The sequence below is a fragment of the Saimiri boliviensis genome, chromosome 7 (genome assembly GCF_048565385.1).
Source record: "Saimiri boliviensis isolate mSaiBol1 chromosome 7, mSaiBol1.pri, whole genome shotgun sequence".
NCBI classification, from domain to species: domain Eukaryota; kingdom Metazoa; phylum Chordata; class Mammalia; order Primates; family Cebidae; genus Saimiri; species Saimiri boliviensis.
Genome location: NC_133455.1, coordinates 96,016,624 through 96,041,292, shown reverse-complemented (window position 1 = coordinate 96,041,292; position 24,669 = coordinate 96,016,624). Strand labels below are relative to the sequence as shown.

Below are 24,669 nucleotides of genomic sequence, written 5' to 3'. Positions count from 1 at the left end.
GCAAGAGGTTTGACAGTGATCAGGAATTCAGATGCGAAAATGGAGATAGGAAGAAGAACCTGCATAATTTTTGATGGAAGGGAAAAGAAAAATTAGAGCAGATTTGCTGTACTCTCTACCTAAAACTTTAAGTGAAATAGGGCAAGGAGAGGATTATGTTTGTATTCAAATACACATTATAAAATTACATATAGAACACAGCATTTTGACATCAGGAGAGGATCTTAAAGCCCATCTAGTTTAGAGCCCCAGCTTTTCCTAAAGTCACACAGGTAGTTAGGGGAAGCCCTAAGGATGGAGGGCATTATGTAACTCCAGATACACTGCTATTTTCTACTGCAGCATGCTACCACCGTGTTAGCACACTGGAATTTATTCTATAAGAAACATGGGGAAGTTTGAGGCAGAGTAATCATGTGACCAAATGGTTGATAAAGAGGCATTGAAGTGGTTAATTATGTAGAGTTTCTATTATATTATTTTTAAAGGCTATCATTTTACTTAATATTAAGAGAATGACTGAAATTATGGGAGGAAAATAGTTACCTGAGGTCTACAACCTCAGTTCTTTAACATTAGTAGGCTGCCTTTCTTCTCTTGATATCAAAAGCTGTTCTAGGCAAAGAGGCCAGTGAAAGCTGTGTATTGGTTCCTCTGTCAGTATGTTATCACAGACACCTAACAGACAGGAAAAAAGACCATCTGAGCCACCAGCACTGCCAGTAATGTCCACATGTGTGTGATCTGGGAGTATGAAGTAGAATATCAGGAATAGCTGAAAGACACTACCTGCACTCCAGTAGCATGGGTGATGCTTTTATTCCTAAAATGTACCTCCAGTAAGACTATATCCAAGCTTCTGCGGTACTATTGTCTCATATTCCAATGCCAAATTGTTGAAATGTTATTTTATATTGTGGGCCAATTTGGATATAATTGCACTCTTTTTGACCAATGAACACAGCAGTATTATCAATACACATCAAAGGCATATTTTACTACTCTGATTATGTATGCATATAAGTGACTATAATTGTTTAAAAGAACAGCATTTATGCCAATAAGGGCATAATCATTAGTGTGCTAATGAGTTGTCACAAAGTATACTGACTATCAAGTAGCATTTGCTACTCACTATCAAATAGTATTTGCTAATTTGAAAATTACATAAATAGTATTATACAATGCATACTCTCTTATGACTAGCTTCTTTCACTCAGTATTATGCTTATGAACTTCATCAGTGTTACTGAGTATAACCATAGTATTTTTATTCTCATTGTTATGTACCACCCCATTGTGTAACTATACCACTTTATTTAACTATTCTGTTGTTAGTAGATATTAGATTGTATCTGGTTTGGTGGGAATTAGTAAGAGTGCTGCTAAGAACAATTTGTCTGTATCTTTTGGTGTATATATACATATCTGTGGACACTTAACTAGAAGTAGAATTGTTAGATTACAGGCTATGCATAGGTTCAGCTTTAGTAGATTTTGTAAAACAGTTTTCGAAAAGAAGTTCTTTGAATTTACATTCTCAACATCAATATGTAAGAGTTCTATTTCCTCCACATCTTTGTCTGGCTTTTCATTTTAGACACTCTCATGAGTGTGTAGTGGGACTTCACTGTGGCCTTAGTTTGCCTTTCTCTAACTACTAATGAGGCTAAGCACTTTTATTTATTTATTGGACATTTGGATAGCCTTTGTTATGAAGTGCCTGTAAGTCTTTTGCTAATTTTTACATTGATTTATCAGTTGTTTCTTACTGATCTGTAAAACTCTTATGTATTATGTAATGAGTCATTTCTTGGATAGATAATATACATGCACAACTCACACACACGTACACACATGCACACACATTTAATCTCAAATATATTTTCCCACTCTGTGTCTTGCCTTTTCACTCTCTTAATGATATATAATAGATCATACTTTTAGTATAGTTTAATTCATCAATAGCTTTCTTTGTAGTTAGTGGTTTTATGTCCTATTTAAGAAATATTTGCCTAAACCAACATAATAAAGATATTCCTTATTGTATCTTCTAGAAATTTCCTTGGTTTTTCATTTCACATTCAGATCTTCAGTCATTTAGCATGGGTGTTTATATATGGTGGAGAATAGGTGCAGGCTGTAAATTTTGTCAAGATTTGTCAAGATGACAAAGAGAAAGATAAATGAAGAGAAATAAACTCAGATAATAAGTTTGAAAAGAGTAGAGGAATAAACTTACTTTTTATTTAAAAAATTAATATACCTTATTTCTTTAAATAAGTTTCAGGTTTACAAAAATTTATTGGAAGGTATCCTCTCCCCCTGTAGTTTCCCCTATGACTTATACCTTATATTAGTGAGGAACATTCATTACAACTGCTGAACAAATATTTATTCCTTATAAACTAAACTTCATAATTTATATTATGCTTCACTCTTTGTGATGTACAGCTCTAAGGGTTATGACAAATACAAAAGGTATAATCTTAAGTTTAAAATTCTTTCCCATCTTTTCTGTGAAATAACAAGAGATGTGACCAAGTGTGCACTTGTTACTATCAGAGCTCAAAATTAGCAGTAAAATGAACGGGTATAGTGTTGAATATGAAATCCTTAAATGAAGAACTTTTGCCAAAATAGCTAAAATATTTGGTGAGGACAAAAAGAATGCAATGACCTAGAATAAAAACTGCTTAGCATTTTAGGTCATGGATTTATATCTCTGACACTAAGGAATCTGGCCACGTCTTAGAGGTCAGGCAATTGGCTGTTGCGTGCATAAGAAAATACTGCTGGCAAAGCTCTCACAATACCTGCCACAGAACAACTAGTAGAATGAAAAGCCACATAAAATCTGGGGAAGCTTTTGTTATTTTATTGCTAAAAACATGAAGAATACCCAATAGGCATTAATCTGCCAAAGCAAGACAGAAATTATCAAGCCACGTGAAATGCCAGTCCATCTGTGCAAATGTTTTTTCCTCTTAATGGAGGCTGTCAATGAAAAATACTATTCAAATCCCTTTTAACCCAAATTCAAAAAATCCCATAATTATTTTAGATTGTCAGCCAGATTTCCTATGAGCCAAAACTATTCTTAGCATTTTAACTGATACAGCAATTTACTATTTTGGTACTCTTTTTGTGGCTATCTAAATTTTATCACACATTTACATGTCTTTAAGAATATCTATATTCTGTGCCTAGTCTATTTATGTAATCACATCTTTTGCTTCTCCCTTATTCCAAGGCTGAGCCTTTTCGTTTTCCTTCCTTAAGTAAACAACTAATTAACTTCAAGGGGACTAACAGTAGTTCTCTAGAGCAGTGATTAGCAGTAGGGCTAGGAAAGGACACATTGGACGTGGTAAAACGTCTCCGTGAACTATGGTGATTCTGATAGTCAGTGAAATTAGTGCTTGACATCAACCCATACTGCAAACTTAACCAATTTGTCATTCAATTAGCATTACTTGACATCTCCCTTCTCTGTACCATTGCTTACACAGTACTTGTGATCTATTAAAATTTTATGCCATCTTCAAGACATCTCTCAAAATCTACTCCTCCATGAAGCATTTCCTGTCTCTGGAAGCAAGTAATAATTTTTGCCTTCTCCAAGCACTGTGCATTGCAGGCTTCCCTGCATAATCATTTAGGAATATGACATCTCTCTTCTACCAAGCTGCAAGCTCTCTCAGGAAAAAAATGTCTGAAAATCACACTTATTCCTGTTACATCCCACAGTATCTTATTTTACCTTAAGTTGTGCAGGTATCCTTTCAAAATAAATTGAGCTGTCTATGAGCATAGCAGGTAAAAATATCTGGTAATGATGGCAAGGTACAAATTCTATTTTTGCACTGAAATCTTTTGAGATAAATTAGAGTGAAATAAATGTCAAAATGGGCCTGTGGCCATCTATATCACTGCTACTTTCTTCCTTAATTTATAATATCTAGTTTGGAATTTTGAAGACAATCTATAGAAGGACCAACTAGAGAATCAAGTTGATGGAAACATTAAAGTAACAACCTGGAAATGTAATTTTGAAAACTAAAAAAAAACTGAGTGGATATACAACAATAGCATCAACAACTAGAAAAAATATTAACTGCTGATATTTAAAGCACTTACTGTGGGCCATGTATTGGACTAACACTTCATTTGGTTTCCACCAATAACCCTTAGAACCCTAAGAAAACGATAGTTATGTACCTCATTTTACAGGTGAGAAAATAGGTGTGGCAAGGTAAGTGTCTTGCCCTACTTACCTTATAACTTGCTCATAAGGAGTAAAACCTAGATTCAAACCTAGTCTGATTACCAAATCTTAACCATAATTCTGCATTGACAGTAATTTAGGATGTTCGTCCATCCATCCATCTATCCATCCATCCATCCATCCATCCATCCATCCATCCATTCAATACACATTACAGAGGTCTATGTGTTAGACACTATGCTGAATACTAGGAGTAAAGAATAAATCACACACTCTTGACCTTCAAAGAAATTATAGTCCACTAAAAGTGACAAGGATTCTCAGGAAAATCTTTACTAAAGTGTTAACTCTTAAAGAAGGAGAAAGAGGCAAGAAAGGAAGGAAGGTATGATAAAATCTGAAGAAATCACTTATACCAGAGGACTAATAAACTATGTCATGTATGGGGTGCTGCTGGAGCATATGGTGAGGGATGATTGAGAAAGGGATGATAGAGGCTAGATTATGAGAATCAGCTAATTTGCATTTCTATTTAAAAAGCCACACCATAAATGTTTCCTTATATTGAAGTTAGTGTATTAATATTTAATTATCAGATCAATACCATTTTTTTTGCTCAGTAGGTATTTTATTTTATTTTATTTTATTTTGAGGCAAGTTCTCACTCTATTACCCAGTCTTGAGTGTTCAAGTGATTCTCATGAGTCAACCTCCCAAGTAGACTGGATTATAGTGATCTGCCATCATGCCCAACTAATTTTCTTATTTTTGGTAGAGATGGGGTTTCACCATGTTGGCCAGGCTGGTCACAAACTCCTGACCTCAAGTGATCTGCTTGTCTCAGCCTCCCAAATTGCCAGGACTACAGGAGTGAGCCACTGACCAGTAGTACTTTATGGCTCCCTCTTAAGGGCAGGGAGTCAGATACGGAAAGGGCTGAAAGAATGCCGACTGAAAATAGTCTTTAGTTCCTTTCGATTTATTTTTCCCTTTTAGAAAAATACTAAAACAAGAAGAACTTTAAACAAAATCTGATACAAACACTGTCTTTTCTTTCATTTCTCCTCTTCTCTTTTCTCCTCTCCTCTCCTCTTCTCTTTTTCTGAGATGGGCTCTCACTCTGTGGCCCAGGCTGGAGTACAATTGCATGATCTCAGCTCACTGCAACCTCCACTTCCTGGGTTCAAGTGATTCTCCTGCCTCAGCCTCCCAAGTTGATGGGACTACAAGCATATGCCACCATATCCAGCTTATTTTTGTATTTTTAATAGAGACAGGGTTTCACCATATTGGCCAGGCTAGTCTTGAATTCCTGATCTCAAGTGATCTGCCCAACTATGCCTCCCAAAGTGCTGGGATTACAAGTGTGAGCCACTGCACCCAGCACAAACACTGTATTTTCAATAATTCATTATCTTTCTAGAAAATTGCTGTTACTAATGAAAAATTAATATGTGATTGTTTAGCCACAATTTAGTTTGCATAGTATAAAACATTAAGTTACTAAAAAAAAAAAAAAACTCAGTAGTTTTGTAATTTGCTTTTATATCTAGAGGATGGTCAAAAGCAAGCTATGGTTAGTGAACGGACAGAAGCCTTTACCACTGCTCGAAATTTACTGGCCTCTGGAGCTGATGCTATTGAAAGGATTATGTCTTCATACAAAGAGGTACTTGCATTTCTTATTGTCAATTCTATTAAAATAAAATTTATGAAATCAACCAAAATGTAAATTACCAAGTATACTGAGTATTTTGGAAACATATCTTTTCTCTGCCAAAAATTGCTGAGTATAATCAAGATAAGGGCAGCAACTCCCAAGTGTAATGCTGCCAATATCCTTTGTTTTTTACACTATCAGTTGTTCTCTTTTTATTTCAGTAGTATGACATCTTTGTTTTTACATTTTAAAGAAAACCCTAGGTCTGAACTCTGGAGCCAGAGTGCCTAAATTTTCATTTTTGCTCTAGCATTTACAAATTATGTGACTTGAGTCAAGTTCCTTAATGCATCTATATCTCTGTTTCCTCATCTATAAAATGGGGAAAGTATGTGGTTAGTAAATATTTGTTGACAAAATAGTAGTAAGACCTGCAGTTACCACTGGGCCAAGGTTAAAATTACTTAATTCAGACATTACCTAATATTCCCATAAAAGTTATTCTCTTATGAATTACTCTTATGGCTATCACATCAATGTAACTTCTAGAGCATCCTTATAAATTCAGCTGCATACTGAGTCAGACTTGAATAAACTATATAAAAGAGTTACAAAGGGCTAGCAAGTAACTCAATTTTTTAAAAATCAAATAGTAATTTTGATAATCTGGAGACACAGTCTTTGGGATAGATATGTTGATGTAATGAATTATTTAATATTAAAATTTTGTTTATCACACATTAAAGTATTGTGGTATCTAGGTTAAAGAAATGATATAAACTAGTTTTTCTAAACTGTCTCCAACTCAACGAATGATTGTATTTTGCTTTATTTTGCCTGAATTTACTTTTAATCCTAAAATGTTCACTTCTAAAAATTCTTGTACTGATGTGACAACATGTGAAAGCACTCACCATGCTGTCTCTGCTAGCAGCAGCGGAGCCAGGTTTCCTTTTAGAGTTAGAGTTCTAAGATAAATTCCCTGTTTTGCACCCCAAAATAATTTGTCTACAGGCACATTCTTACTTTTCTTCAGACACTCCTGCCGTCTTCACACTCCATCCTGGTCCACTGACTTACTGCCTCCTGCCTTTCTTGAATTAACTTCTACCTCTGGTTTTGGATTCTTTTTCTATGCAACTATTTATATTTGCCTGGGTTTCACTTGAATCTATATTTTGTTAATCTTTAAATATGTTTTCCTCTACTTGGCAACTCAAGAAGTTCTTCCAGATAACATTAGAAATTATCATCTAAATAGCTATAACATCAACATATAGAAATGAGAGTGTAATTACAGATCTCTCAGAAGGGATGTGTGGTAAAAGGCTTTTAACAGTAATATCTACTCATTTACTGCTTATGTTTTGCATACACAGAAATCTTACACAAATGTCAGCATTGTTGTATTATTCTGAAATCTATTAAGAAACATTTATTTCTGATGTGCCTTGCTTATGCTTATGCAAGAACTATCCTTAGTTCTTGTGCATTCTTTTTCATTGAGAAACATGTTCTTGATAGGAAATGAATCACCTTTCACAGTACCCTCGTAGCAAGGTGTTCTCTTAATATAAAAATAGCAGGAGGTTAACTGAAATGAACAGTTGACAGAATAGGAACAAGGCACCATTCCATTGAGCCCTGCGGACTAGAGATTTATCTCATCTTATAATCTTACCTAAAAAAATAATTATTTAATGTTTTTCTTTGGGCATATAAATCATGTTTGGCTTCAAGAGAAGCTGAATTGTGGGAATTATACGAAAAAGGATTTGAAGCTTTGCATTGAGCTTGCTCCCAATATTGGTATCCTGCCAAATATAGGAATTTTGACAATCAATTTGGCTCAGAAACATTCATTTCCTAATTGAAAAAAAAGGTACTTTTCTCCTACTTAAATCCTTCTATTTTAAATAGAAAAAAAGATACTAAAAATAAAAGATTATAATTTTACTGAATGATCTTAAGCTTTTTACAAAATTTATAATTTTTTGGAAATGAATTTCATCATATCAACAGAGGCCCACAGAAATTTGACTGAAAGATCCTTAAGTCTCATTAATATTTTGAAATCTGTATATTATGTGTTTTATGATTTCAATCAAACATATTATTGTGTTATGCTTTTTTTGGTAAGCTTTGTACTGTCATTTGTTTTAGTTTTCAGATGTATTATCTATGTCTCATGTATAATAAAGTAGGATCTTTAACATTAAGTCAAGAAGTTTACATGATTATGTATTTATTTAAAATCTTGTCTTGGGTAAACTCTATTTTATCTCTCTGCATTGCTTTTAGATCACTGAATTAGCAGGCTACACTGCTCGAGTGTACAATATGTTTTGGGTCTTTGATGAAGTAAAAAGAGGCATTTATAAGAGAACCGCTGTTATTCAAGAGTCTGAAAGCCATAGCAAGAATGGAGCTAATGTAGAATTACCTCTCAGTGACACATTGGCAATTAAAGGTATCAAACTCAAGTGCTCTTATATTTTCCTATATTTAAGGTTCATACACAGAACCAAAGTTTAAGAAGATAGCTTTTAGTAGTTAAAAGGAACCAACATAAATAACCAACGTTATTTAAACAGCAATCTAATATTAGTATTGCAAGTTGAGGGGTGGTGACTAACATTTCCATAAAAACACAGTGTTAGGCTACTTTTGTTTAGGACACAATTTTCCAAATCATTTTTGGAAACTACACATAGGGCATAATGAATCTTTGCTTTAAAAATTCAACTAACACATAGAATTAGAGCTAATATCATGTTGTTCTTCATTATACTGTTTCTAAACTTAAGTTTGGTTCCGTATTCATTAAAATTTCACTATTCTATGTCTTAATTCTCTTTTTTGCAGCACCGTAATTTTTTTCTATAGGAAATGTTAATTTAGGGAAATAGAGTAGTTGTAAAAATTATGACTGGGTCATTTCAGATTGTATAACTTGGCTACTGTAATGATGTTGACATTCAATTATTATAAAACAATGTTTCTCGGAAAGATTTTCCAAGTAGTTGTGTCAATATGTACAAATTTGCATTACATCAGATTTGCTTCAGGTCTGGATATTTACATTTCCATTTGTTTCTGTGATTTATTACTGTGAATTATCTTTATAATTGAATTTACCTGTTATACTGCATTATAATTTATTTAATCAGCAATCTTTGATAACATTTGTATCTTACACTTTTCTTAATTACAGGAAAAGTTATTGATGTGGATCACGGAATTATTTGTGAAAATGTTCCCATAATTACACCAGCAGGAGAAGTGGTGGCTTCCAGGCTAAACTTCAAAGTAAGATGATATTCAAGAATCTTCTGATTGTTGCCATCACACTAATACAAAACAACTCAGAATTCATGTACCTTATGTTAAATACTTGGAGGAGCATTTGGAAAGGGGAAGTCAAGAAAGGTATGCACAGTGGCTCAGTTACAGAAGCAGTTATTCCTCAGAAAGCAGGGAGAAAAGGGAAATTTGATTTCTACTGCTTTATTGTCAGGTTGAAAATAAAAATTATAGCACACAAGGTAATTTTGGGAAACAATAGGAAATTTCATCAGAAATTTTTACCTGAAAATAAATTTTAATTTTTTGCCTTATAGGAACTACTTTTTAAAAAGCCTATACTGTAATATACTCACTAAAATATAAATAGAGGTCACAAGCAAGTTTTATTTTGTCAATATACATTCTGTAACTTACATTTTGAAAGTAATTACAGGTACTAATGTACTGTTATCAAATAATCAGAAGCCTTATGAATTGGAATTTAGTTTTTAATTCTGTTGACAATAATTTATTTAATATCTTATATATAGATTACAAAAACTAAAAAGTAAAAGTATTTAATAAACCTGAAACTCTAGCTTAAGGCATTATGAAATTCAAATGCACATTTTGGGATTGAAGTACAAAGTAATTTGCTGACAAGCATTGACTATTATAGCAAGTTGAGCTTAGTTCAAACAAAGACATTATTTAACTTGATAAAAGAATTACAAAAATGACAATGCATATGCTAATTAATGATTTTGGTATGGACTTTAGTCATGGTTTAATTATTAAAGATGTAGTTGCAAATATTTTGGGTTACTGAGAGTTGAAAGGAGATGAGCAGCACTGAACAGGGTAAAATACTGCGTCAGTCAATTTAAAGAAACTGTATTTTAGCTGTAATTTGGTCAGACTTTATTTTTCCATGTATAGACCTATAAGGTGGTCTCATTACTAGGATCCGACCACAAATACTGATTAGGTACCCATGGCATACATACAGTATTTAACTATTATTAATGGTTTCATAATTTATAATTTATGATTTTATAGAGAGGGATTTTTTTTTTGGTCGGGATAGGTTTTATAATATCAACTCTTGTTGCTCTATTTATTAAATAAATAGTGTGCATGTCTTGAGCTTTGCCTACTAAGTACATTAGCATGGACATATCACAGTCTGCAGAAAAATTTACAGCTCAGTTTCTTTTATGTAAAATGAACTAAACTAAAAATTCTCCATCTAGTGAAAGTATCTTAGAAGGTTTGAAGTTGTGAAAAGATATACATTAGCAAAGTACACTTTCTTGGTCTAACTCAGAGAATTATATTTAAATTCTCACATCCCTAAAATATAATAGAAAGTTCTGCTTCCTCTGCATAGATTGAAAAATAAGTTTCTACAGAAACGATCTCGTACCTTTGTTAGCCTTCAAGATTTAAAAATCATTTGCAGGCCAGGAGCAGTGGCTCATGCTTGTAATCCCAATGTTTTGAGAGGCTGAGGTGGGCAGATCACCTGAGGTCTGGCGTTCAAGACCAACTTGGCCAATATGGTAAAATCCCATTTCTACTAAAAATACAAAAATTAGCAGGACGTTGTGTCAGGGGTCTGTCATCCCAGCTACTCGGGAGTCTGAATCACAAGAATCACTTGAACCCAGGAAGCAGGGGTTGTAGTGAGCCAAGATTATGCCACTGCACTCCAGCCTGAGACAGTGTGAGACTCTGTCTCGAAATAAAGAAATAAAAATTTTAAAAAATTTAAAAATCACTTGGGGAAGAAAAGTCAGTGTGAGAATTCTTTTTGTCTCACTGTTTACTAAACATCAGATAATTTATGCTGAGAAAATACTAATATTAATGTAGAAAGTCTCCAATTACCCCCACAAAGTGATTTCTGAGAATTTCTAATAGAGAAAGGCCCTATTAAGATATTTTGCCAATGTGCCTCTCACCATAGTATGTGTGTTGTTTAAAAATCATTTGAAAAATATTTATGCTTCTACAAAATTAAACCCTTAGTGTTTTCCCTAAGTTTTTCCTAGGTTCTTTCTGAGATTTTTCTTGGTATGCTAACAATATAATACTCCTTTATCTTTGAGTTTCAGTATGATATATTCTACATTATTGTTACTTGAATATTGGTCTTTTTCTATACAAAGCTAGATCAACAGACATCCTGTAAATTTCTGATATTTATTTTCTGGGCATCACTGATTATAAAATTTCATTTGCTCTTAGTAGAAGCAAATAAAATTTTTAAATGGTGTTTCTATTGCTCGTTCTTCACAGTACCCTTTAAATACCATAATGAAACAACTTCTTCATCCTGTGGTGTGGAATGGGAACTCATAAAATTTAAGAGTTTAAATTTAAATAATAAATAAGAGAGAAAATAAAGGGAAGCATCCAACAGATAATAGATAAATAACCTCTGTTTTATTGATGAATATTATGTATATATATTATTAACATATATGTAATAGTCTATCTCTGTGTGTGTGTGTGTGTGTGTGTGTGTGTGTGTGTGTGTTTTAATTCATCCCTAGCCATGAGACTAAGTTACAGTCCTCTTGCTTTCCTCTGTCCTTGGTTTGTTAAATGTGTTTTCTCCATCTGCAAATAAAGCATAATTCGAGAGAGAGAATCATCTTCTCTCTCTCATTATGGACTCTTATGATTTTTTTGGAGCATACCAGAATGCTGAAGTACAAAATTAAACAACCCAACCGATGCCTTGGATAACTGTGCTTTGTAGCTAATAACTGCAGTTAATTGTCAGTTGTATTTGAATTCAACATAAATTTAATCAATTATCGATATAAAAATACAACGTAATATATTTTTATTTAAATTTTTATGACTTGACTTATTTCCCATGTAGTTGTTTTTCTCTGTGTGTATGTGGTATCTGATAACAAGACCTAAATTAAAATTTTGGAAAGCCAGTGGACATTTCAAGAAGATACATTTTCTTTCTAATTGAATTACTGTATGACGCTTTTAGCTTCAGAGCATAGTCAAACGTCAAACTTGTTTTCAGCCCTGAAATGTTTTTCTTTGATCTCTTACCCATCTGAGGTTATCATGTGTTTGAACATTAAAAAAAATTTCACTTTTAGATGATGCCAAAAGAAATCATTTTAAACTATTGCAGTTTGTAATTTTATCTCTTACTTTAGGTAGAAGAAGGAATGCATCTTCTGATAACTGGTCCCAATGGTTGTGGGAAAAGTTCTCTCTTCAGAATTCTAAGTGGGCTCTGGCCTGTGTATGAAGGAGTCCTCTATAAACCGCCTCCTCAACATATGTTTTATATTCCACAAAGGTAGGCATATCTTTTTATATTACAAGAAAAAAATTCTTTTGCCTCCTGAATTGTCTTGATTTCTTAAGCTCCTCAGTTAATCTATAAGGATTTTTGTATTAAGAGAAGCTATTAAGGAAGTAAAAATTCATGGAGCCCAAAATATTCTATTACTGCTTTGAGTGTAATACTCTCTAGGACAATACCACTTCTTTTCATTTTCACATCTGTCTGGATGGAATGAATACTCAAAGACTACAGATGTTAGTCTCAAGAAATAAGAAGCAGACTGTTCCAGAGAATGATGAGATTGCCTAAGATATCAGATTATCTCTTCTCACAGAAAAAAAATAACACCCGGATAAGTATACAGCTCTCTCCATTAAGTTGCACACATTTATATATTCTAGAACTGTTCATTTATGTTTGAGACTCCATGAAATAGACTTTACAGCCCAACTATATGATTATTTAATGATTTGTAACTTTCTTAAGTAAAATATTTTACTGTAAAAATGAGTATCATGTAAGGATAGAAAAAGAACATTATTTCTTCAGAACTCTTTTGCTGTCCTATTCCCTGGGAACAATTTAGAAATGTCTAAAACTCAAAGTTATACACTTGTGAATTTGGAATATTCATTGTGGATAAGAGAAGATGAAATTTGAAGAACTTCCTCATGTTAGTTGGACCAGTAATTTTTTCATCTGTCATCACCCTGGTCACATAGGTATCCCACAGAGTACTCCTACCATGTCAGAGGGCTGTTTTGTGGAATCTAACAAGTGCCTAAGCTGGAAGTATAGCACAAGCACAAACATAAAAGTGACATCAAGTATGCTGCACTCATATGCCTCTCTTTACCCTTTGCCTTTGCCTGAATGTACTGTGCAATCCTGTCTACTGGCCTCATTTTTAGACCAGACATATTAGTTAGGCAGATGAGGTTTTGTGTGTGTGTGTTTTTTCCTTTAAAGTAAGACTTATGGTGGTAGTAGGAAGCTGCCTGGAATATAGAAGAATGAAGAACTTCATTGGCTGAAAATGCTGGATGTGAGCAATGACATAGATATTTGTGTTTAACACAAAATAGATAACATCTTGTGACACCAGAAGCATTGTCTCTTTCTGTCTGTGCTTTCAATTCCTTAGGGAAACATTCTAATTCTGAAAGCTAAATTATACTGTCAAAAGTTTCTGTTTTAGACATTATTGTGTTAGTCTGATTTGGTAGTCTCATTTTAATTTTATATTTAGGTTAGAAGGCATAGAACTATGAAGAACATTTTCTATTATATCATAGAATTATATTCTCTCGATGCAAGTAAAATCACATAAATACATTTTATATTTTTAGCTGCAGTTGTTGAATATAACTTTGGCCTGAATAATATAAGAAATTTGCAGGGAATAAAAGTGAAGAAACTCTAGCCTTTGCTTACAGAGAAACTTGACTGTGTTACTTTGCAACAAAGATAAATCACAAGGAAACTTTTTTTCGGTTGTGAAATTTACTATTGCCTAACCAAAGAGATCAACCACAATCTAGTTAAGGAGAAAAATAACCATGAGAACTCTAATTTTAAGGCTAAAATGCATTTTAATAATTACTGCTGAAAGTCATTTACCTTAGTTACATGGCTTTTAGAAACATAAACATTTGAGTATATGTTAAAAGTTTTATAGGATCATTATCCTTGCAAAAATCATAGAATTTATTTAAATGCATATATAAACTAAGAATCTAAATGTAGTGTTTGTTTCTTACATTCTAAAAGCTGCTGATTTTTTCAAGTACATTTAAAAAATAATCTCACATGTTTTTATGATGCAAAAGCTGCTATGCAACCTATTTCAAAATATTTGTTGGTAGGTAACTGCCTTATGATTTCTCATTAGAATATTATAATCTAATTTATTGCATTAATTCATAGTAATCAAATACAAGTTAACTACTAGTTTGGCAGCAAGAAAATGAAATTTCAGTATAGAATTGAGACTTATGTATGACCTTCACAAGCCATAAAACAGACCTTTGCAATAATCTCCCTGTATTCACTTTTTGTTATTGAAAGTCTTCTGGGTAGAGGATGAATCTCTTTATGGTTTGATCAGAATGTATACTAATTGTTACTTGCATGGGAGAAAAATAGAGTGTATTCTGTAAAGGTGGATTTATAATGATGTCATGTAGTGTACAGAAAAAAAGAAGTGAACTGCTAAGGAAAAGTTCTAATTAAATATATTAGACCATTTAGTTTTTAAACGAAATTTTCCCAAAGAATGCTGCTATAGCTCAATTTGTAAACTTGGAAAACTGAATTCCTAAGAAATTATGAAATCACCTCAATGTTTTCCCAGTTAGTATCATCTAATACTTTAGCAGTGTTGATAATGAGAACCAGATAAAAGAAAATCTCTGCTTTAGTTCAAGAATACACACACACACAAATGTTGGCAGACATATTAGTTTCAAAACAGCTTCCCCTTATCCTATCTTCATTAATGATGAGATATATAATTAGTGGAGCAGCTGATATGGTTTTGAAAAGAAAGTTTCATCAAAAATGTAGATTAGTTACTCTAAATCTATGGAATAGCAAATGGTAAAATGCTTAATATTGCTCAGATAGTACTTTAAAACAGTATTCTGGAAATTTAGGCTGTTTGAAAAGGAATTTCTGAGCCATGTGAATGTACCCTTTAAGCCGATGATTAAAACTTACTGCTCTCTCCTATCTTGGCCATCCTGACCCTCTGGAAAAGTCTTTCACTTGGATATAGATCCTAAATTTCTTCTGTCAATTCTTGTTGCAGTTTATCCAATTCTTATTGCAGTTCTCCAAGTCCCTAAGGAGAGGTTTGTGATCCCCTGTCCTCACTCTCACAAATCCACTCATTTACGGCCTATTTGTTACTTCCTAATGCCCTGGTAAGTTTCTGTCTTCATCCATGAAAGACCCTAAACCCATCCCTTTATTTGTTTATTTTGTTCACCTGCTAACGAAATTTTATAGTATGTTAACAGGCACCAAAATAATAAATTGGAAATTTAGTGGGAGTTGGGGGTAGAGAGAGAGTGGGAGAGAAGCAAGAGAGGAAGAGAGGGAAGAAAGAAAGACGGATGATAATAGATCTTTGCTGACAAAATAGATTTTGCTCAGAGCAAAATCTTGCTTTTTTTTTTTGTGCTTGTTCTTAAAAATAATCCTCCAGAAGATTATTTGCATATGTCACATTACAGTCCAGCCTCTGTATCTGCAGCTTCCATATCCTTGAATTCGACCCACCGAGGATCAAAAATATTTTTTAAATAAACACTAAAAACAACATAACAATAAAAATATCATACAAGCAAAAAACCAATGCATTGTATTTACATTGTATTAGGTACTACAAGTAATCTAGAGATGATTTAAAGTATATAGGGAGATGTATGTAGGTTATATACAAAAACTATGGCCATTTTATAGAAAGACAACTGTGGATTTTGGTGTTTTCTGGGGTCATGGAACCAATTCCATCCTGGGCACCAACCCATCATGTAATTCTAACACTTACCCTCTCACTACCTACCCGTCCTTGGCAGAAATATATTGAAAAAGAAATTTTAATCATAATTTTCTTACTATTCACACTTAACTATACAGGCCCAATTATTAAGGCCCACAGGATCTGAAATAGATTCAGGCTTCCCACAAGTGTGTACAAAAAGGCAACCTGTATAAACTTCTGCCCATCCATGACTTTGCAGTCTGAGAAGCAAAAGGTTAGGCAAGTGAAAGAAGGATTCTATTGTAAGTATAGAATTAAATCTGACCAAACATTTTTTAAAAGAAAGAAAAGGGGGAAAAAGGAAGGGGGCCGGGGGAAAATGGCTGGAGTATTGTGCTTCATGTCAGAGAAGTGTTTTTTTTTTTTTTTTTTTTTTTTTCATTTAGTCTTCTCAGGATAGACAATAACTAGGATACAGTCTTATTATGATGTTTATGTATCATTTAGTTTATAAACAAAAACATTCAACTAACTGAAATGAAAACCAGAAATAAGTGCCTTAAGAAAGTCAAGAAATGCTATGGATGTTCAAAATTAGGAAAAATAGAACAGCATGTCATTTGGCCTCAGTTTTGAAAGTAACTCAGGATTTGAACAGTTGCCATGAATTGCATCAGTTTCTCCAATTTCGAAACAGGTCAGAAATACCACAGATTCAAGTAAGAAGAAGTTTTTGTTTTTGTTTTTTGGACACTTTGGATAGCACACTGTTCTTTCCTGCTCTTCTCTAATATGCCATGCTGAGAAAAGAAAGCATTTATTAGATTCATCCCCGCCAATAAGAAGTCATCCGTACATACTGGAAATAATAGTGCTCATCCTCAAGGTCCTTATGCATTGCTGCACTGTTCCTTTTTTTGACTTAATTTTTAAGGGATTTTTTCAGTACTTTGGAGGTTTGCCATTTTCCCAGTCTCTAGCTAAGGAGCTCAATCTGCTCTCTATAAGTAAATGATACAATTTTATATGTTAAATTGCTTCTCAAAAAGCATAATAAAAGATGACAGTAGCTTGCTTCCACAACATTTATTGTATTTCGTTTCCTTTCTTCAGAAGATATTCTGAAATCATAAGTAACATTATACTTAACAGCTCAATATTTATTTACTTCTATTAACTACTACTTCATTCACAGGATTGTATGTTCAAGTACCATGTTACTTAATCTCTTTGATTAAATATAAATACTACTTAATAAATACAGTTATAAATCGCATTTTAAAATTAAATGCAACATAAAAATCTTAAATTTGATAGTAAGCAAGAATGGTAACATTACTAAATAGATTGTACAGGAAGTTAAATACAGATAATAACTTTATTTCTATCTTATGCATGAATAATACATATTGATTATGCTCTGCATAAGTTATGCTAAATAGAATATTTTAAAGTAATTAAATTGAATTCCAAAGAGATTACAGACTTTACTTAGAGTTATATAGAAGTTCAGAGCCAGAGTTAGGCTATACCAAATCTTTGAATACAAATCCTCTATACTCACTGCTTCTCATTTTCAGATTAATGAAATTATCATATTTAAGCATCTTCTTATGGTGAAAAAAACCCTGCTGTGTTTGATCTTAAATATTTTCTCAGATAATCACAATAAAGTCTCTAGTACTTTTCCAATTTTCTGAGAAATAACAAGGTATCACTTTTTATAATTTGTCCTCACTTTTAAAAAATGTCGGTATTCTCCAACTGTTTTTCTTTTTATTTGTTATGGCATTTTAGGTTTTGTTTTTTTCCTTTTTTTTTTTTTTTTGAGACAGAATGTCACTCTGTCACCCAGGCTGGAGTGTGGTGGTACAATCTAGGCTCACTGCAGCCTCTACCTCCTGGGTTCGCCATGGTACCACCATGCTCGGCTAACTTTTTATTATTTGTATTGACAGTATTTTCTTTGATGACATTTCTACTTCTCCCCTTTAGTGTGTGTTTTTTTAAAATTATGTGAATTAAAGTAGATTTTTATCCTGAGAATGTTGTTACCTCTTGGGATAACTGATGGGTCCTAGGCTTCTTGAACCAGGATTTAGCATCTCCAGGCTATTGCTAATTTTTGTGATTTAGAATGTATCAAACAACTAGTGTGTGCTAGTCACAATTCTACACATATTATATAATATATATATGCTTCTTATTTTTCTGTATGAAAACCTATGAAGTTGATATTAGTATTCCTATTTTGTGAGAAAACTTAAAGAGGTTTAACCCCTCTAGCGGATAAATGCTGGAGCTAGAATTTGAATTCAGATGTGTCTTACCCTAAAGTCACTTTGCCTTGGTTATTGGTATCAACGGGGGGATGCCTATGAAAAATTACTACTCCTTTTTGGAGTCTTGCTCTATCGCCAGGCTGGAGTGAAGTGGTGTGATCTCGGCTCACTGCAACCTTCACCTCCAGGTTCAAGCGATTCTCCTGCCTCAGCCTTTCAAGTAGCTGGGACTTACAGGTGCGTGCCACCACACCCAGCTAATTTTTGTATTTTTAGTAGAGACGAGTTTTCACCATGTTGGCCAGGATGGCCTCAATCTCTGGATCTCGTGATCTGCCCGTCTTGGCCTACCAAAGTGCTGGGATTACAGGCATGAGCCACCGTGCCCGGCCCAAAAAATTACTACTCTTATCCTGACCTTGCAAATATTGCCACTGTTTATCCCACACACATAAAACCAGATGATGATTATTAGCTAGAAAGTGCATGAGATAAGGTCAGAAGAACTGATTTGCCTGCTTTCTCTATGGAAGGCAGCTAAGGTTGTTTTGTTGGTGTGCTGATCTGTACTAATGTTAAATTGTGGTTTGGAGGCAGAGGTCCTTATAATCCCAGACGTAGAGGGCAATTAAGTCAATTTTAACATATATTTTAACATAAGTACTTGGACGTCATTCAGATATGTTAAGGTGAAGAAAGCTATATTCTCACATGAAAGTGAAATTTTACAAAATTAAATGGTGTTCAATTCATTTTCAAATTAAATTATATTCCCTACTCTTTTCTATTCTTCTAAAATTCATTTCTCTGTAAAATTTTAAATAAGTTTTCAAAAATAGTCCCTTAATTTTAAATCAGAATTCTAGCTGAGATATAAAATAAGTGAGCCTTAATTTTCAGGATGTATTATTCCATAAAAAGATCATGACTTGCCCTTTATGTCATCAAAGGAAGAGATTGTCTCTTGCAACAGAGTGAAGACTATATTTTGTTTCAAGAAATTCTGCAGAAAAGACTTGCATGACGGTAATACCAACATTGGCACAACTGCCCTGCACACTAAGAAGTAAGTGCACCAAATAAGCTTTTTAGAAATTTTAAAATATTAAGTTCTGGGCTGGGCCCAGTGGCTCTTGCCTATAATTCCAGCACTTTGGAAGGCTGAGGTGGGATGATCACTTGAGGTGGGGAGTTCCAGATTAGCTCTGGCAACATAGGGAGACCCTGTCAATACAAATAATAGAAAACTAGCCAAGCATGGTGGTACATACCTGTAGTCCCAGTTACTTAGGAGGCTCAGGTGGGAGGATTGCTTGAGTCTGGGAAGTTGAGGCTGCAGTGAGTCACGATTGCGCCACTGCACTCTGGCCTGGGCAACAGAGTGAGATGCTATCTCAAAATAATAAAAATAAAAATAAACAAAAATAAAAACTATGAACTTCCAATTTCTATTGTTTTGATATAAATGACTTCCAAATCCAAGATATCTTCCTTGTAGGGATCAGGGAACTATTTGTTACATATCATCATTGTTTAACCCACACATATAAAACCAGATGATGACTATAAACTAGAAAGCACATGAAATCAGATCAGAAGAACTGATTTGCTTCCTTTCTATGTGGAAGGAAAGTGTGCTGTTAAAGTATTCTCAGTGAGATCCCTACTTTTCTTCTTTTTATCTGTCTCAGGTTTCTAAAATGAGGATGTGGTCTGGAAAGGATCTAAGTAAGAATCTGGGTAATGCTCTTTTAAATATCTTGATCTCAATTTTTTTCTGGGTCTCTAGCTTTTGGATCTGTCGATTCTTAATGAATATCTAGCTGCCAAAAGGCAAACAAGGTGCACCCCTTGAGGACAAAGAGTGTGTTTATTTAAGAAAAAGGCAGGTTAGTAGGCCACTGCCAGAGTGGAATATGGGTTTATAAAAGCCACTGGAATAAAGGAGGAATGTGATGTGGCTTAATCCAGGCCTCCTCTCCGAACTCCATACCTAGGTACCATGCCAGTGCTTATGTAGGTTACATATCCATTGTCCTCTCGCCCTCAAGTAAGGAAACCTGGGCTTGGGGAGTAGGGGCTTTACTGGAACAGACTTTGCCCATTATGAGTCACTGTTGAACAAACTTTTATAGAATAAAAGCTAGAAAAGGCATCCACATGTCTCTGTACAGCACTGGTAGGATCCTAGTAAATGTGTTGTAATTGTGCAGTAAATATCTGTTGAGTGAGCGACCGAACCAGGCATCCCCAAACTTTTTACACAGGGGGCCAGTTCATTGTCCCTCAGACCGTTGGAGGGCCGCCGCATACTGTGCTCCTCTCACTGACCACCAATGAAAGAGGTGCCCCTTCCTGAAGTGCGGCGGGGGGCCGGATAAATGGCCTCAGGGGGCCGCATGTGGCCCGCGGGCCTTGGTTTGGGGACGCCTGAATGAATGAATGTCTCCACAGATTTGGTTTCCACTGCCAAGACAGTCTGGTACCTTATATTAATTATGGGCAATCTATTTATTTTGCTGCTTGCAGTAGGTATGTTGCACGATCCTCTTTATGATGGGGATAAATATCTGTCATTTAACATGTCCTTTTTTTTTTTTGAGACAGAGTTTCACTCTTGTTACCCAGGCTGGAGTGCAATGGCGCGATCTCGGCTCACCGCAACCTCCGCCTCTTGGGTTCAGGCAATTCTCCTGCCTCAGCCTCCTGAGTAGCTGGGATTACAGGCACGCACCACCATGCCCAGCTAATTTTTTGTATTTTTAGTAGAGACGGGGTTTCACCATGTTGACCAGGATGGTCTCGATCTCTTGACCTCGTGATCCACCCGTCTCGGTCTCCCAAAGTGCTGGGATTACAGGCTTGAGCCACCGCGCCCGGCTCTTTTTTAGAAAATTATTTTAGCCACAAGGAAGGCTCAGTAGGATTGCTGTAGCAAATTTACTTGTATTCCTTGCTTTCTGACTGTTAGAATTACAGCAAGTAACCTTTGTATAAATTTCTTTGGGCAGTCAGTTGACAGAAGTGTAAGTTGTACATTTTAGTTCCTCCTGTTTAGTAGTTGGTACAGTTCAGTTGTTTTAAATCTCTTTTTCTCTTAAAGAGATCTATAAATGTAAACACAATTTTCTATAGCTTTCAATTGCTTGGAAGAATGTTAAAAATACTTTTTAAAATCTTTAACTTTTCTAAGGTTTCATTTATAAAAGTAATAATGAAAAAAATCTTCCTTCTCACTCAAAAGTTTTCCTCGTTTTGTATTATTAGATTAAACCATATAGAACTGCAATTTTTATAGGTCAGATATCAGCAATTTAAATGGTAATCTGATATAAGGATGTTCTTAAAGTTGACTTTGAGAGAAATTTGCATTTTAACAGCTTAGCAAGACTTTAATTCTTCCAATGATATTATTATTATTTATTTTTTGAGACAGTATCTCACTCTATCATCCAGGCTAGAGTGCAGTGGCGCAATCTCAGCTCGCTGCAATCTCTGTCTCCAGGGTTCAGGAGATTCTCATGCTTCAGCCTCCCATGTAGCTGGAATTACAATGTGCCATCACATTGGCTAATTTTTGTATTTTTAGTAGAGATAGGGTTTCATCATGTTGGGCAGGCTGGTCTCAAACTCCAGATCTCAGGTGATCCACCTGGCTTGGCCTCCCAAAGGACTGGAATTACAGGCATGAGCCACCACGCCCAGCCTAATACTGTTTTTATTACTTGGAAATAAACCTTTTCCCTGCTCTTACGAGGCTATTCTTATCTCTGTTTTGGAACCTAGAAATACCTTATCCTAAAGATGTAATTTCAGTAAAAGTAAATATCTATTTTCACTTCAATATGTCTCCTTTTTGTCACATATTTATTTTAAGAATAGTATAAATGACCCAAATCTCGCTCTTTCTATGCATGAAAAAATCTGATGACATGATTGGTCCCAGCATGTGTAGTTATATCAATTATTGATAATTAAGTGTTATGGCTTTCAGATTGCTAACTTACTGCTACAGCAACACAGCAGTACTTAGTGGAACACTACTCTTAAACTTAACACATCTCATGCCTTAAATACAGTTAACATTGTTGCAAATTTGTTATCAATATTGTTCCAATTACATTTTATATTATTATTTTTTAAATGTTGTTTTCTCTGCATACAGACCTTTCATGTTACACTTTTCTCCTCTGAATTTGAATTATTTTTTTGCTCTTAATTCAGGAAATATTTAGAATTTTGCGTCATTCAGAGGCTCCAAGCACAAAGACACAGCTAACACTTCTCAATGCTTTCCCCTTCTTTCTAGCTTTGTCTTAGAGAATAATAATAATAAAAAAAACTCTAACAAACATCAATACATTTTACCAAAAAAATCATCACTGTCAGATTACTTAAATGTTAACACAGAACAGTGGGACTATAATGCAAAGTATGAAAGCACCTTGAGACATTAGTAACAAAACTATAAAAAGCCATAATCATGGGGAATGAATTTTATCTCACATAATTTTACTATTATAATTGAATTTTAACTATATATACATTTGAAAGAATTTTAGATTCTCAAGCAAAAAAAAATATTATAATGGTTTAAATAAGGATTAGTTGTTAAATGATATGTGATACCTATGGATTTATTCTGATATCTTTCCTATAACAGAGAGATGATTCTGGTTTTTACTTACAGAAAGTAAATTAAAACTAGTTAATGTTTCTTTTTTGATAGCTACTAATTAGAAGCAATCTGACCATTTCCTTTGTTGCTTATGTTAGAGATGTTGCAGGATCCCCTTTCTAATGAGCCAGAGCAACTGAGCCAGTGACATTCTGACATGGTAATTGGTATACCTGAAATATTCAGAAGATAATCTGAATGTCTATATATCTAGAAAGGAAAGTTTAGTAAAGGGTACTTTCAGTGCTTATCTATTATGTACAACATTGGTAGGACTACAGAAACTTGAACTGATTCAAAATGTTAAATTCCAGACCTTAGAGCTGGAAAGAGAATCACAAACAAACTAATTATGTAAACATTGGATATAGGGCCCTCCATTTCTTTGTGCTTTCAAATTGAGTAAGTATCATTCCAAATTTTCTTGACACTGTCTTTCCAAAGAATTCAGTGGTGACTTTAACATTGTAATAATATTTTTAAATCATTATATTAATAAAAACCTGTGTCCTTAGTTGCTACTTATATCAAAAATACATAGAATGTATTATTTTTACCATTTCACATGATCATAAAACAATAATTGACAGAAAGTGGAACTTTAATAAAACAATATTTGATGAGTCCTCAATAAATATATAATCTTATGAATATTTTTATATGTGTTCATCAACCTTCTCATTCACATCAGTTTTCAAAGTGAGCAATTTGTAAACTCATCATGTAAATAACAATAGCTCAGATGACAAATAATGTGGGCACATTTGCAGCTCTTTAGCATCATATTATGATTTGGTATTTTATGGAAATCTTCTCCTGATTAAATTTTTTAAAAAGGTAGCTAAAATTTTGTTTTCTAATTCCAGTAGTATATATTTAAGATATTATCGTTAGACTTTTACAAATTCAATAAGAAATTAAGCATTGTAAAACTATAATTTATTTTGCTTTGCCTTAAAATTAAGAGCCCTTATGAGAAAAATGTCCGTATCTTTTCATTAAAGAAAATTGGCTGATTTCAAAAGGTCTAAGGAAATTAAAAATAGTATTAAACCAGACTTTTGAAGAAATTACACAGTATTGCTCCTCCAAATTCCTGTTACAAAGAAAACACATGGCATCCTGGGGCATTCTGATACTTCTGAGGCCCGGTAAATTCCTCCAGTAAACTATTAATACATGGTATTTCAAGTATTTTTTACAAAATACTCTGTTACATCATTTAAATAACAATAGTTTCTAGATAAATGAGGTTTTCTCATGAGTACCTCACAGAATAGAATCTAAAATCTACATATTTAAGTACTTAATTCTCAGTCATGTCAAGAACAATAAAAATTTACTATGGAATAAAAACCACCAGTCTCTTGTCTGGCCAAATGGAAATCTTTTGTATCCATTCTTTTTTAAGATGTTACATTTTCACCTAAGTAGAGAACATAAGCATAAGAAGAAATGATCTTTTTTTGCCTTCATAATGTGATTTATTGAGTGCCTACCATGTTTCTATGCTATAATAAGTGATCAGAGTACATTGCTTCACTTAGCTCCATAAAAAGCCACTGTTTCATTTAGTCCTCATAACAAATATAATTATTAAAATAAGTTATTTTACAAATGAGGTACCTCTAGCTTGGACTTTGGGTGACATTACAATGATTCCCCAGAATCATTTCTCTAAAACCAGTTATCACAATTATGATTGTACATGGCCAGCCTTTTCT

At 33.9% G+C, this 24,669-nt stretch overlaps 1 protein-coding gene across 3 annotated transcripts in view; it reads left to right on the top strand.

Annotated features, from left to right (window-relative positions):
* The window catches only part of ABCD2 (ATP binding cassette subfamily D member 2), a 67,708-nt gene that overhangs the window by 6,591 nt on the left and 36,448 nt on the right, over positions 1-24,669 (top strand). For all 3 annotated transcript variants that reach the window (XM_003926649.3, XM_074403076.1, XM_074403077.1), the window contains exons 3-6: positions 5,782-5,897; positions 8,190-8,358; positions 9,103-9,197; positions 12,365-12,510. In XM_003926649.3, coding sequence (XP_003926698.1) covers positions 5,782-5,897; positions 8,190-8,358; positions 9,103-9,197; positions 12,365-12,510 — 526 coding nt within the window. The remainder of the gene's footprint in view (positions 1-5,781; positions 5,898-8,189; positions 8,359-9,102; positions 9,198-12,364; positions 12,511-24,669) is intronic.